This window comes from Leucopleurus acutus, assembly GCF_964270905.1.
Source record: "Leucopleurus acutus genome assembly, chromosome: 21".
Classification (NCBI taxonomy): Eukaryota; Metazoa; Chordata; class Mammalia; order Artiodactyla; family Delphinidae; genus Leucopleurus; species Leucopleurus acutus.
The window spans coordinates 10,386,121-10,398,179 of NC_139163.1; the positions used below are offsets into that span (position 1 = coordinate 10,386,121).

At 46.9% G+C, this 12,059-nt stretch overlaps 1 protein-coding gene across 2 annotated transcripts in view; it reads right to left on the minus strand.

Annotated features, from left to right (window-relative positions):
• Positions 1 to 12,059, minus strand: part of MYOM2 (myomesin 2) — a gene marked incomplete at its 3' end in the record, with an annotated part of 74,403 nt that overhangs the window by 43,143 nt on the left and 19,201 nt on the right. For both annotated transcript variants that reach the window (XM_082863700.1, XM_082863699.1), the window contains exons 10-12: positions 11,620 to 11,761; positions 10,318 to 10,517; positions 9,272 to 9,325 (exon numbers count right to left, since the gene is read on the minus strand). In XM_082863700.1, coding sequence (XP_082719826.1) covers positions 9,272 to 9,325; positions 10,318 to 10,517; positions 11,620 to 11,761 — 396 coding nt within the window. The remainder of the gene's footprint in view (positions 1 to 9,271; positions 9,326 to 10,317; positions 10,518 to 11,619; positions 11,762 to 12,059) is intronic.

The window sequence follows — 12,059 nt, forward strand, 5'->3', positions numbered from 1 at the left end:
CGCAGCCCATCTTGGGAGCACGACCCTCGGCTACAGGCATTAAAGGCCTCACGTATCAGTGTCGGCTTTTGCTTCATTTCTATTCTGGGAAAGCAAGCAAACCGCAAGGACTATTTTTCCAGAGCCAAAGTATAATGAACTGGTAAAGATCGTCCAATTACTTCTGTTTCCAATATAAGCCAATTCATAAGAAAGGAATCTAACCCAAAATTCATCCCGAATTTCAGGTGGAAGTGGGAGAGGAATTTACCCAGAAGAAACAGGGCATTTAACCAGAAATGCAGCTCTGACTGTATGGGGAATTTGTGCAGAGAAGGTACCAGCAATGGTGTTCTGCAGCAGGGAAGCCTTCCAAGATGGGGTCGTACTTTCTCTAAGGGCCCTCTCTGGTTGTTTTCCTCTCATTATGCCCTCAAAGCATGGAAACAATATAGCGACTTCCAAAGCACATGGCTTCCCTTCCTGGGTAGATCCGTTCCACATCCACAAGCATCGCATCTGTCTATATACTTAAAATTCCAGCGTGATACCAATTAGCAAGTAACTATAATAGAACAGTCGCATCAAAGAAGCCCACTGCGTCTCTTCTGACACACGTTTCTTTTTAATAAAATGCTAGGTGGGGCTTCCCTGGTGGCGCAGTGGTTGAGAGTCCACCTGCCGGTGCAAGGGATGCGGGTTCGTGCCCCGGTCCGGGAAGATCCCACATGCCGTGGAGCGGCTGGGCCCGTAAGCCATGGCCGCTGAGCCTGCGTGTCCGGAGCCTGTGCTCCGCAGTGGGAGAGGCCACAACAGTGAGAGGCCCGCATACCGCAAAAAAAAAAAAATGCTAGGTGTCAGGCGTGTGATGTTTGGATGTGAGAACTTTTCATGAGGGGTGGAGGTTTTCCAGACGCACAGTCCCAGTCATTGCGATATAAAATATTATGAGCTTCCAATTAGATTAGCACAAGATTAAGATGGTTCAAAACGTCCCCAGGACACCTGGGAGCCCTGCTGAAGATCCAATGGTTCCCTCTGGACTGCACTGCCGGGGAGGAATTTAACGGCCGCGTGGAAACGGCCCAAACAAGCCTGGGTTTCATTTCATAAGAGTCCTGTTACCGCGCTCATCACATTTGACAGGCAACAGGGGCGCAGAGGCACAGCCGTGGGCTTACCCGGGAGCATCTGGCAAATGGGTTGGGTTTCAAACAAGGAGCGAGAGAATGTCCAGACAGGTGCCAAGTGTGCCGGGCAGAGCAGGGCCCCGGCACACCCTACACGCCTTCTCTGCATCCACCTGCCGTGTCCACACCTAAAGAGACCCAGGGAGAGGCCCTAAAGAGAGAAGACACAGATCACCCACCCTTGGGTGGAGCAGACAAGCTTCCAAACTGAGTGGCGGTGCACCTCAGAGGTACCAGATGACACAGGAGCAAACCAAGGGGGCAGAGGGGAAATGACGCACATGATAAAGCAGCGTGAGCGTGGGAACACACCAGTGCAGCATCGCCTTTCCTGCACGTCCAGATCTGAATGCCTCGCTGTGTTTAGACCTGGCACCTAACTTCGAGACCCAGAGGAAAATGGAATAAGGAGCACTTTATCTGAGGCCAAGACAAGAAGGAAGAATCCGGCTTTTGTCAGCAGGGACTCCCCGATCCGGGAGGATGCTTGGGTTATGCGGACTCTCCGCCCCACCCGGGGCCGTGCACTAATGAGCCTTGGAGATCTGCAGATGACCCAGCCCCGGACAGAACAAGAAGACATGCAAACTGGCCCCGGGAGCCAAGGGGAGGACCAAGGAAGTAAACTGATGTCTGTTACCGACACTCCCACCGCTGAGAGGGTCCTCAGAGAGAGAAAAAGCAAATGGAGGCAAAACAAAAAGAGCGGCCACGGCCACGTGCCTTCCGGGGTGGGCTGACCACAGCGCTGCTGGGGGCGGGTCCTGCGCTTGCCTCTGCCCCCGGGTCACGATGCTCCTCTGGAGCCTCCGGGTCACGATGCTCCTCTGGAGCCTCCGGGTCACGAGCCTCCGGGTCTGGAGCCCTGTTCTAACGAGCCACGTCAACACCGGATGAAGGTGGACACATGAGATGGAAACACAGAACGAGCTCAGGAAAACACAGTGCTTTCCCAAGATCACACAGCTAGTGGGCGGCTCTGCAGGGGTCCAAGCCTAGGCCTTCGAATCCCAAACCCAGCTTTTCGTTCTGTTGACCACAGCCTCCAGAACCTGCCCCAGAGACTCGCCTCTATGTCAGTGAAATGTAAAGTTTGTTCGGAATTGTTAGAACGCCCAAGAGGACAGAATTCAAGAGAATGAACAACTGTAAATGAGTCTGCGGCATTCAGAGCAAAGGATGAACTCAATGCGTTAGCTACAAATGACCTTATCCAAAACAGTGCAGTGAATGCTTGGATATATAATAGTAGAACAAAAACCATCTCATTATATCTGCGAGAGCCTATTCTGGCCTTTCCAAGAATGAGGTGCCTATTTTTCCATCGAGCAACTCAAGAGAGATAGGAAGATTTGGATGATATTAAAAGGAGAGCATGGATATTAATTTAAATGTTTGTAGGAAGACACCAACCAAGATTAAAATGTTTAGAAAAGATCAAAAGAGGGAACTTCAAGATGGCAGAGGAGTAAGACACGGAGATCACCTTCCTCCCCACAGATACATCAGAAATACATCTACATGTGGAACAACTCCTACAGAACACCTACTGAACGTTGGCAGAAGACCTCAGGCCTCCCAAAAGGCAAGAAACTCCCCACGTACCTGGGTAGGGCAAAAAAAAAGAATAAACAGAGACAAAAGAATAGGGACGGGACCTGCACCAGTGGGAGGGAGCTGTGAAGGAGGAAAGGTTTCCACACACTAGGAGCCCCTTGGCGGGCAGAGACTGCGGGTGGCGGAGGGGGGGAGCTTCGGAGCTGCGGAGGAGAGCACAGCCACAGGGGTGCAGAGGGCAAAGCGGAGAGATTCCCGCACAGAGGATCGGTGCCGACCGGCACTCACCAGCCCGAGAGGCTTGTCTGCTCACCTGCCGGGGTGGGCGGGGCTCGGAGCTGAGGCTCGGGCTTCGGTCGGAGCGCAGGGAGAGGACTGGGGTTGGCGGCGTGAACATAGCCTGAAGGGGGCTAGTGCACCATGGCTAGCTGGGAGGGAGTCCGGGGAAAAGTCTGGACCTGCCTAAGAGGCAAGAGACTTTTTCTTCCCTCTTTGTTTCCTGGTGCGCGAGGAGAGGGGATTCAGAACACAGCCTAAATGAGCTCCAGAGACAGGCGCGAGCCGCGGCTATCAGCGCGGACTCCAGAGACGGGCATGAGACGCTAAGGCTGCTGCTGCTGCCGCCACCAAGAAGCCTGTGTGCGAGCACAGGTCACTATCCACACCCGCCTTCCGGGGAGCCTGTGCAGCCCGCCACTGCCAGGGTCCCGGGATCCAGGGACAACTTCCCCGGGAGAACGCACGGCGCGCCTCAGGCTGGTGCAACGTCACGCCGGCCTCTGCCGCCCCAGGCTCGCCCCGCACTCCGTGCCCCTCCCTCCCCCCGGCCTGAGTGAGCCAGAGCCCCCGAGTCAGCTGCTCCTTTAACCCCGTCCTGTCTGAGCGAAGCACAGACGCCCTCCGGCGACCTACATGCAGAGGCGGGGCCAAATCCAAAGCTGAGCCCCGGGAGCTGTGAGAACAAAGAAGAGAAAGGGAAATCTCTCCCAGCAGCCTCGGGAGCAGCGGATTAAAGCTCCACCATCAACCTGATGTACCTGCATCCGTGGAATACATGAATAGACAACGGATCATCCCAAATTGAGGAGGTGGACTTTGAGAGCAACTGCAGACTTGGGGTTTGCTTCCTGCATGTAACTTGTTTCTGGTTTTATGCTTATCTTAGTTTACTATTTAGAGCTTATTATCACTGGCAGATTTGTTTATTGATTTGGTTGCTCTCTTCCTTTTTTTGATTTATATACACATTTTTTTCCTTTTATTCTCTTTTTGTGAGTGTGTATGTGGATGCTTCTTCGTGTGATTTTGTCTGTATAGCTTTGCTTTTACCATTTGTCCTAGGGTTATATCTGTCCATTTGTGTGTGTGTGTGTGTGTGTGTGTCTTTTTTTAGTACAGTTTTTCAAGCTCGTTATCATTGGTGGATTTGTTTTTTGGTTTAGTTGCTGTCTTCTTTCTTTTTTTAATTACTTTTTTAATTTTAATAATTTTTTAAAATTTTAATAACTTTATTTCGTTTTGTTTCTTTTCTTCCCTCCCTCCCTCCTTTCCTTCCTTCCTTCCTTCCTTCCTTCTTTCTTTCTTTCTTTCTCTCTTTCTCTTTCTCTCTTTCCTACAGGGTCTTGGTGCTCTGGCCTGGTGTCAGGCCTGAGCCTCTGAGGTGGGAGAGCTGAGTTTAGGACATTGGACCAGCAGAGACCTCCTGGCCCCAAGTAATAGCAATCGGCAACAGCTCTCCCAGACATCTCTGTCTCAACACTAAGACCCAGCTCCACCCAATGGCCAGCAAACTCCAGTGCTGGATGCCCCATGCCAAACAACTAGTAAGACAGGAACACAACCCCACTCATTAGCGGAGAGGCTGCCTAAAATCATACTAACTTCAAAGACACCCCAAAACACACCACTGGACAGGGCCCTGTCCACCAGAAAGACAAGATCCAGCCTTATCCACCAGAACACAGGCTCCAGTCCCCTCCACCAGGAAGCCTACACAAGCCACTGAACCAACCTCACCCACTGGGGACACACACCAAAAACAACAGGAACTACGAACCTGCAGCCTGCGGAAAGGAGACCCCAAACACAGTAAGTTAAACAAAATGAGAAGACAGAGAAACATACAGCAGATGAAGGACCAAGGTAAAAACCCACCAGACCAAACAAATGAAGAGGAAATAGGCAAACTACCTGAAAAAGAATTCAGAATAATGATAGTAAAGATGATACAAAATCTTGGAAATAGAATGGAGAAAATACAAGAAATGTTTAACAAGGACCTAGAAGAACTAAAGAGCAAACAAACGATGATGAACAACACAATAAATGAAATTAAAAATTCTCTAGAAGGAATCAATAGCAGAATAACTGACGCAGAAGAATGGATAAGTGCCCTGGAAGATAAAATAGTGGAAATAACTACCACAGAGCAGAATAAAGAAAAAATAATGAAAAGAACTGAGGACAGTCTCAGAGACCTCTGGGACAACATTAAACGCACCAACATTCGAATTATAGGGGTCCCAGAAGAAGAGAAAAAGAAAGGGTCTGAGAAAATATTTGAAGAGATTATAGTTGAAAACTTCCCTAACATGGGAAAGGAAATAGTCAGTCAAGTCCAGGAAGCGCAGAGAGTCCCATACAGGATAAATCCAAGGAGAAACACGCCAAGACACATATTAATCAACCTATCAAAAATTAAATACAAAGAAAAAATATTAAAAGCAGGAAGGGAAGAGCAACAAATAACATACAAGGGGGGCTTCCCTGGTGGTGCAGTGGTTGAGAATCTGCCTGCCAATGCAGGGGACATGGAATCAAAATCAAAATCAAAAACATTGATTTCTCTTGCATTCCTATACACTAATGATGAAAAATCTGAAAGAGAAATTAAGGAAACGCTCCCATTTACCATTGCAACAAAAAGAATGAAATACCTAGGAATAAACCTACCTAAGGAGACAAAAGACCTGTATGCAGAAAACTAGATGACACTGATGAAAGAAATTAAAGATGATACAAACAGATGGAGAGATATACCATGTTCTTGGATTGGAAGAATCAACATTGTGAAAATGACTATACTACCCAAAGCAATCTACAGACTCAGTGCAATCCTTATCAAACTACCCCTGGCATTTTTCACAGAACTAGAAAAAAATTTTCACAATTTGTATGGAAACACAAAAGAGACCGAATAGCCAAAGCAATCTTGAGAACGAAAAATGGAGCTGGAGGAATCAGGCTCCCTGACTTCAGATTATACTACAAAGCTACAGTAATCAAGACAGTATGGTACTGCCACAAAAACAGAAATATACATCAGTGGAACAGGATAGAAAGCCCAGAGATAAACCCACGCACATATGGTCTCCTTATCTTTGATAAAGGAGGCAGGAATGTACAGTGGAGAAAGGACAGCCTCTTCAATAAGTGGTGCTGGGAAAACTGGACAGCCTCATGTAAAAGAATGAAATTAGAACATTTCCTAACACCATACACAAAAATAAACTCTAAATGGATTAAAGACCTAAATGTAAGTCCAAACACTATAAAACTCTTAGAGGAAAACATAGGCAGAACACTCTATGACATAAATCACAGCAAGATCCTTTTTGACCCACCTCCTAGAGAAGTGGATATAAAATCAAAAATAAACAAATGGGAGCTAATGAAACTTAAAAGCTTTTGCACCACAAAGGAAACCATAAACAAGACAAAAAGACAACCCTCAGAATGGGAGAAAATATTTGCAAACGAAGCAACTGACAAAGGATTAATTTCCAAAATATACAAGCAGCTCATGCAGCTCAATATCAGAAGAACAAACAACTCAATCCAAAAATGGGCAGAAGACCTAAATAGACATTTCTCCAAAGAAGATATACAGATTGCCAACAAACACACGAAAGGATGCTCAACATCATTAATCGTTAGAGAAATGCAAATCAAAACTTCAGTGAGGTATCACCTCACACTGGTCAGAATGGCCATCATCAAAAAATCTACAAACAGGGCTTCCCTGGTGGCGCAGTGGTTGGGAGTCTGCCTGCCAATGCAGGGGACACGGGTTCGTGCCCTGGTCCGGGAGGATCCCATGTGCCGTGGAGTGGCTGGGCCCGTGAGCCATGGCCGCTGGGCCTGCGCGTCTGGAGCCTGTGCTCCACAACAGGAGAGGCCACAGCAGTGAGAGGCCCACATACAGAAAAAAAAAAAAAAAAAAAAATCTACAAACAATAAATGCTGGAGAGGGTGTGGAGAAAAGGCAATCCTCTTGCACTGTTGGTGGGAATGTAAATTGATACAGACACTATGGAGAACAGTATGGAGGTTCCTTAAAAAACTAAAAACAGAACCACCATATGACCCTGTAATCCCATTACTGGGCATATACCCTGAGAAAACCATAATTCAAAAAGAGTCATGTACCACAATGTTCACTGCAGGACTGTTTACAATAGCCAGGACATGGAAGCAACCTAAGTGTCCATCGACAGATGAATGGATAAAGAAGACGTGGCAGGTATATACAATGGAATATTACTCAGCCATAAAAAGAAAAAAATTGAGTTATTTGTAGTGAGGTGGATGGACCTAAAGTCTGTCATACAGAGTGAAGTAAGTCAGAAAGAGAAAGACAAATACCATATGCTAACACATATATATGGAATCTAAAAAAAAAAAAAACAAACATGGTTCTGAAGAATCTAGGGCAGGACAGGAATAAAGACGCAGACATAGAGAATGGACTCGAGGACACAGGAAAGGGGAAGGGTAAGCTGGGAAGAAGTGAGAGAGTGGCATGGACATATATATACACTACCAAATGTAAAATAGATAGCTAGTGGGAAGCAGCCGCATAGCAGAGGGAGATCAGCTCGGTGCTTTGTGACCACCTAGAGGGGAGGGATAAGGAGGGTGGGAGGGAGACGCAAGAGGGAGGGGATATGGGGATATATGTACAGGTATAGCTGAGTCACTTTGTTATAAAGCAGATACTAACACAACAACGCAAAGCAATTATACTCCAATAAAGATGTTAAAAAAAAAAAAAAGAAGCCATTGCTAGGAGGGAAAAACAAGTATCGTATATTAACGCATATATGTTGAACCTAGAAAAATGGTACAGATGAACCGGTTTTGCAGGGCAGAAATTGAGACACAGATGTAGAGAACAAACGTATGGACACCAAGGGGGGAAAGTGGTGGGGGGTTGGCATGATGAATTGGGAGATTGGGATTGACATATATACACTAATATGTATAACATGGATAACTAATAAGAACCTGCTGTATAAAAAAATAAATAAAATAAAATTCAAAAATTCCCCCCAAAATACATATTTTATACAGGCTGGTCTCCTGCAGCAGACATCTCTTCCAATATAACTGGGCCATTTTTTACTCACTCAAACATCTGTGTTTTCATCAGCTGTTTAGGAGGTCATAACATCCACCTTTCCTAAATTGTTTTCTTTTGTTACTTACTTGTTGGGCATCTTTCCCGGTTTCTGAGTTTTTCTGGAAGCAGAGGTTTTAACTAAGACTTTATTTTATTTTTTAACTTTTTATTGGAGTACAGTTGCTTTACAATGTTGTGTTAGTTTCTACTGTACAGCAAAGTGAATCAGCTATAAGTATACATATATCCCCCCTTTTTTGGATTTCCTTCCCATTTAGGTCACCACAGAGCACTGAGTAGAGTTCCCTGTGCTATACAGTAGGTTCTCACTAGTTATCTATTTAATACATAATATTAATAGTGTATATATGTCAGTCCCAATTTCCCAATTCATCCCCCACCCTTCCCCCTTGGCATCCATACGTTTGTTCTCTATGTCTGTGTTTCTATTTCTGCTTTGTAAATAAGATCTTCTATACCAGTTTTTTCAGATTCCACATATATGCATTAATATACGATATTTGTTTTTCTCTTTCTGACTTACTAATTTTTAAGTTTTCACTCACTGTCCTCTGTGAACTGTAGTTACAATTCCAATTAAAATCTTTGGATTCCTGGTTAATGATGCTAGATTCTCCTTCTCAGTAAATTTATCTTCCCAGATATCTAAGGACTATTAAGAAGAAGTGTGCACAAAATCCAATAGAAAAAAGGAAATGCAAACTTTCAAACCACAGGGACATTATTTGATAGGAAATCCAGTCCCTTTTAGTCAAAATGTTAGAAATAAAACTTTTGCTTAAAAAAATAATAAAATAAAATACTGTTCAGTCGTGGAGTCTGGGAGAAAGGACCCCAGCCTCGGCCAGGACTCAAGTCTCAGGTTGGGTCTGGTTACTCCTCTGTAGGTCCCCGAGGATGCCTGAGAGACCCCACATGAAGCCATGAAGCCAGGACTCCACTGACCTCCACTCTCACTTTCATTCCCGCCCTCTGCCCTGCTGACTTTTTAAATTCCATAGACCTTAAGCTTGACCCACAGTTTTTATTTTTACATGTGAAGAGTGTACCCACCACTCTCTAATTACAACCCTAAATCCCTAGGGTATAAGCAGCTGAAAGGAAATGGTAACGAGTTCCTTACCTTCAAGGTCCTCCTGATAGATTACGATTTCTTTATCTCCCTCCCAGTGGACTGCTGCAGAGAGAAAGGTCAGTGCTGAATTTGACGTCCAGAAAGCGCTGGATTCCCAGAATCACTTTTTTTTTTTTTTTTGCAATACACGGGCCTCTCACTGCTGTGGCCTCTCCCGTTGCGGAGCACAGGCTCCGGACGCGCAGGCTCAGCGGCCATGGCTCACAGGCCCAGCCGCTCCGCGGCATGTGGGATCTTCCCGGACCGGGGCACAAACCCGTGTCCCCTGCATCAGCAGGCAGACTCTCAACCACTGCGCCACCAGGGAAGCCCCCAGAATCACCTTTGCATTACGATGACAGCATTCGCACTACTATGAGGTCATCAGAGTTGATGTTTTGGAAGTGGTCTCAAAGAGATCCAGTGCTTCTTGGCTCTTTGTACTGGATTCAAAAGGCCACGCAGGGGGCTTCCCTGGTGGCGCAGTGGTTGAGAGTCTGCCTGCCGATGCGGGGGACGTGGGTTCGTGCCCCGGTCCAGGAAGATCCCACATGCCGCGGAGCGGCTGGGCCCATGAGCCATGGCCCCTGAGCCTGTGCTGCGCGTCCGGAGCCTGTGCTCCGAAGGCCACGCAGGTAAGGAAAATGCAGTGACCCACTTAAAACCATAATTAAGGGCCCAATCCCGTTAAGGAATCTGGGCCATGTGAAATTAAAATTCAGAAAGGGGGGGGGGGCTTGGCTTCACCGCCTTCTGAGCCTCATCATATGTTGAAATTACAACATCAGTGGACTAAGAAAAGTCTAATTCTGAACCAATTTAACTGGATTTCACTGAAGAGCCTTAGGAAGATGAAGCACCTTCGTTTCAAGGTGTAAATGTCAGCCTGGCATCCCCACCCCTAACGTGACCTTGACGGCCACCCGGAGCCCATGAGGCACAGCTGTGCTGTGCTCAGCTCTGAAGATGCTCTCGAGGCTCAGATACAAGATGGGGGGAAAAGAGAAAGAACAAATCACACAAAACTGCTGGAACTTGAAGTCTGCGCGCCCTACCGTGTAACGGTTTGAGGTCAAGGGGGTCGAGGGCAGCCACAGCCTCAGAGACTCTGGAAGGCCGGCTGATCCCTGCATTGTTGACAGCCCGCACGCGGAAGATGTAGGACCTTCCTTCAAAAAGTCCGGTTACGGGGTATTTACAGATCTTCACGGGGCGGTCATTGCACTGAACCCAACTGTCAGTTCCCACTTCACATCTTCAAATAAAAAATAAGAGTAGAGAATAACAACTATATCAGTCTAGTAAGTATATAGAGCTGTATACATACATTACGCGCATATATTTTTTATATATATATATATATATATATATATATATATCACAGTTATAACAGAAGAACATCTCCCACTGGTAAAATGAATGCTGTCGAAATATTGATTTACACAAATAGTAGTATAAATAAACTTTAAAGACAGAGCTGTCTAGGAAATGTATCGTCCCTGAGTCTTTCTAACTTACAGCTGAAGCTCAATTCCCCCCTTCAAAAACATTTAGGCAAAATCTCCTCCAAAGGTTATTTCAGATCTATCCCTGACAGTTCTCTTTCAATTTACACCACAGAATCTCTGGGTGCCCCTAAGCTCCCTGGCACGTCTGCTGCCTAGGCCCAGGAAATCAACGGTCCTTCACCCGGTGTCCCAAAGACGCATCTTTCTCCACCGGGTCACAAAGTGAGTCCTCGCTGCGAGGCTGGCTCACCGTCTACTCCAATCACGTTAAGATGTTTCTTTCTAGAACGCTTCTCATGAGGAATCTGAAAGTCTTTAGGAAATATTAAGTCCTGACCAGAAATCTGAAAATGTAGAAAAGATTGACCTCCTTTTTTCCCAGGTTGAGAAATGTCAATACAGAAACTGCATGTCAAATTCCTGCTGGCATCCTCCGCCCGACGTCACCATGCCCAGGCCCTCGTCCTCGGAGGGAGGAACAGGGCTGAGCACAGACCTGCCGGCCGGAGCCCCATCCGAGCCCCAGGCTGGACCCTCAGCGGAGCCTGCAGGCTGGGCTCAGAGCAAGCCTGGAGAGGCAGGGTGGGATTTGATACTGGTGCCAGTTAGGCAAACTGAGCCTCAGCCAGCACACACGGAATCGCGTGTGGGTACACGAGGCCCCGCCTGGCAGGTGATACTTTCCAATTACCCAGCCAGGAGTGACTAATAACCAAATTGTGAAGTTACCTATATCCCATCAAGAACGGCGTCACAAACTTGAGATCAGAGAAATACCTACACACCTCGTCCTGGGTAATACTCTTTTGAGGAACGTTTCCATCCCCAGAGGAATCAGTGGACACTCACCGATCAACAAAATAGCCGATGACCGGGCTCTCCTTGGTCGTGTTGGGTGGCTTCCAAGTTACGATGACATAATCCCGGTTTACATCGTGGCACTGCAGGTCCATGGGCGCGCCAGGGGCCCCCGTGACCAGGGGGTCAGCGTCTGGGGTGGGAGAGGAGAGGGGAGTCACGTGATCAGGGTCCTGGGTGCGGGGGGGACAGCTGAGGCCAGCTGACAACTTCTTCAAACTCAGTGAGCTATCTGCTTGCGCTCCTCCCCCGCCTAGTCCTCACGCCCTTGATGGACTGGTGACGAGAGACATACATGTACTGATGAGTCTTTAAACTCGAAACACTCTGTCCTCTAGGACACACTCAGTCTGTGATTTTCCGTAAACGAATCCAAGTTGAAGTTCACCTTCTGCTGATGGCATGTCATCACATAATGTCATGTTGTGCAA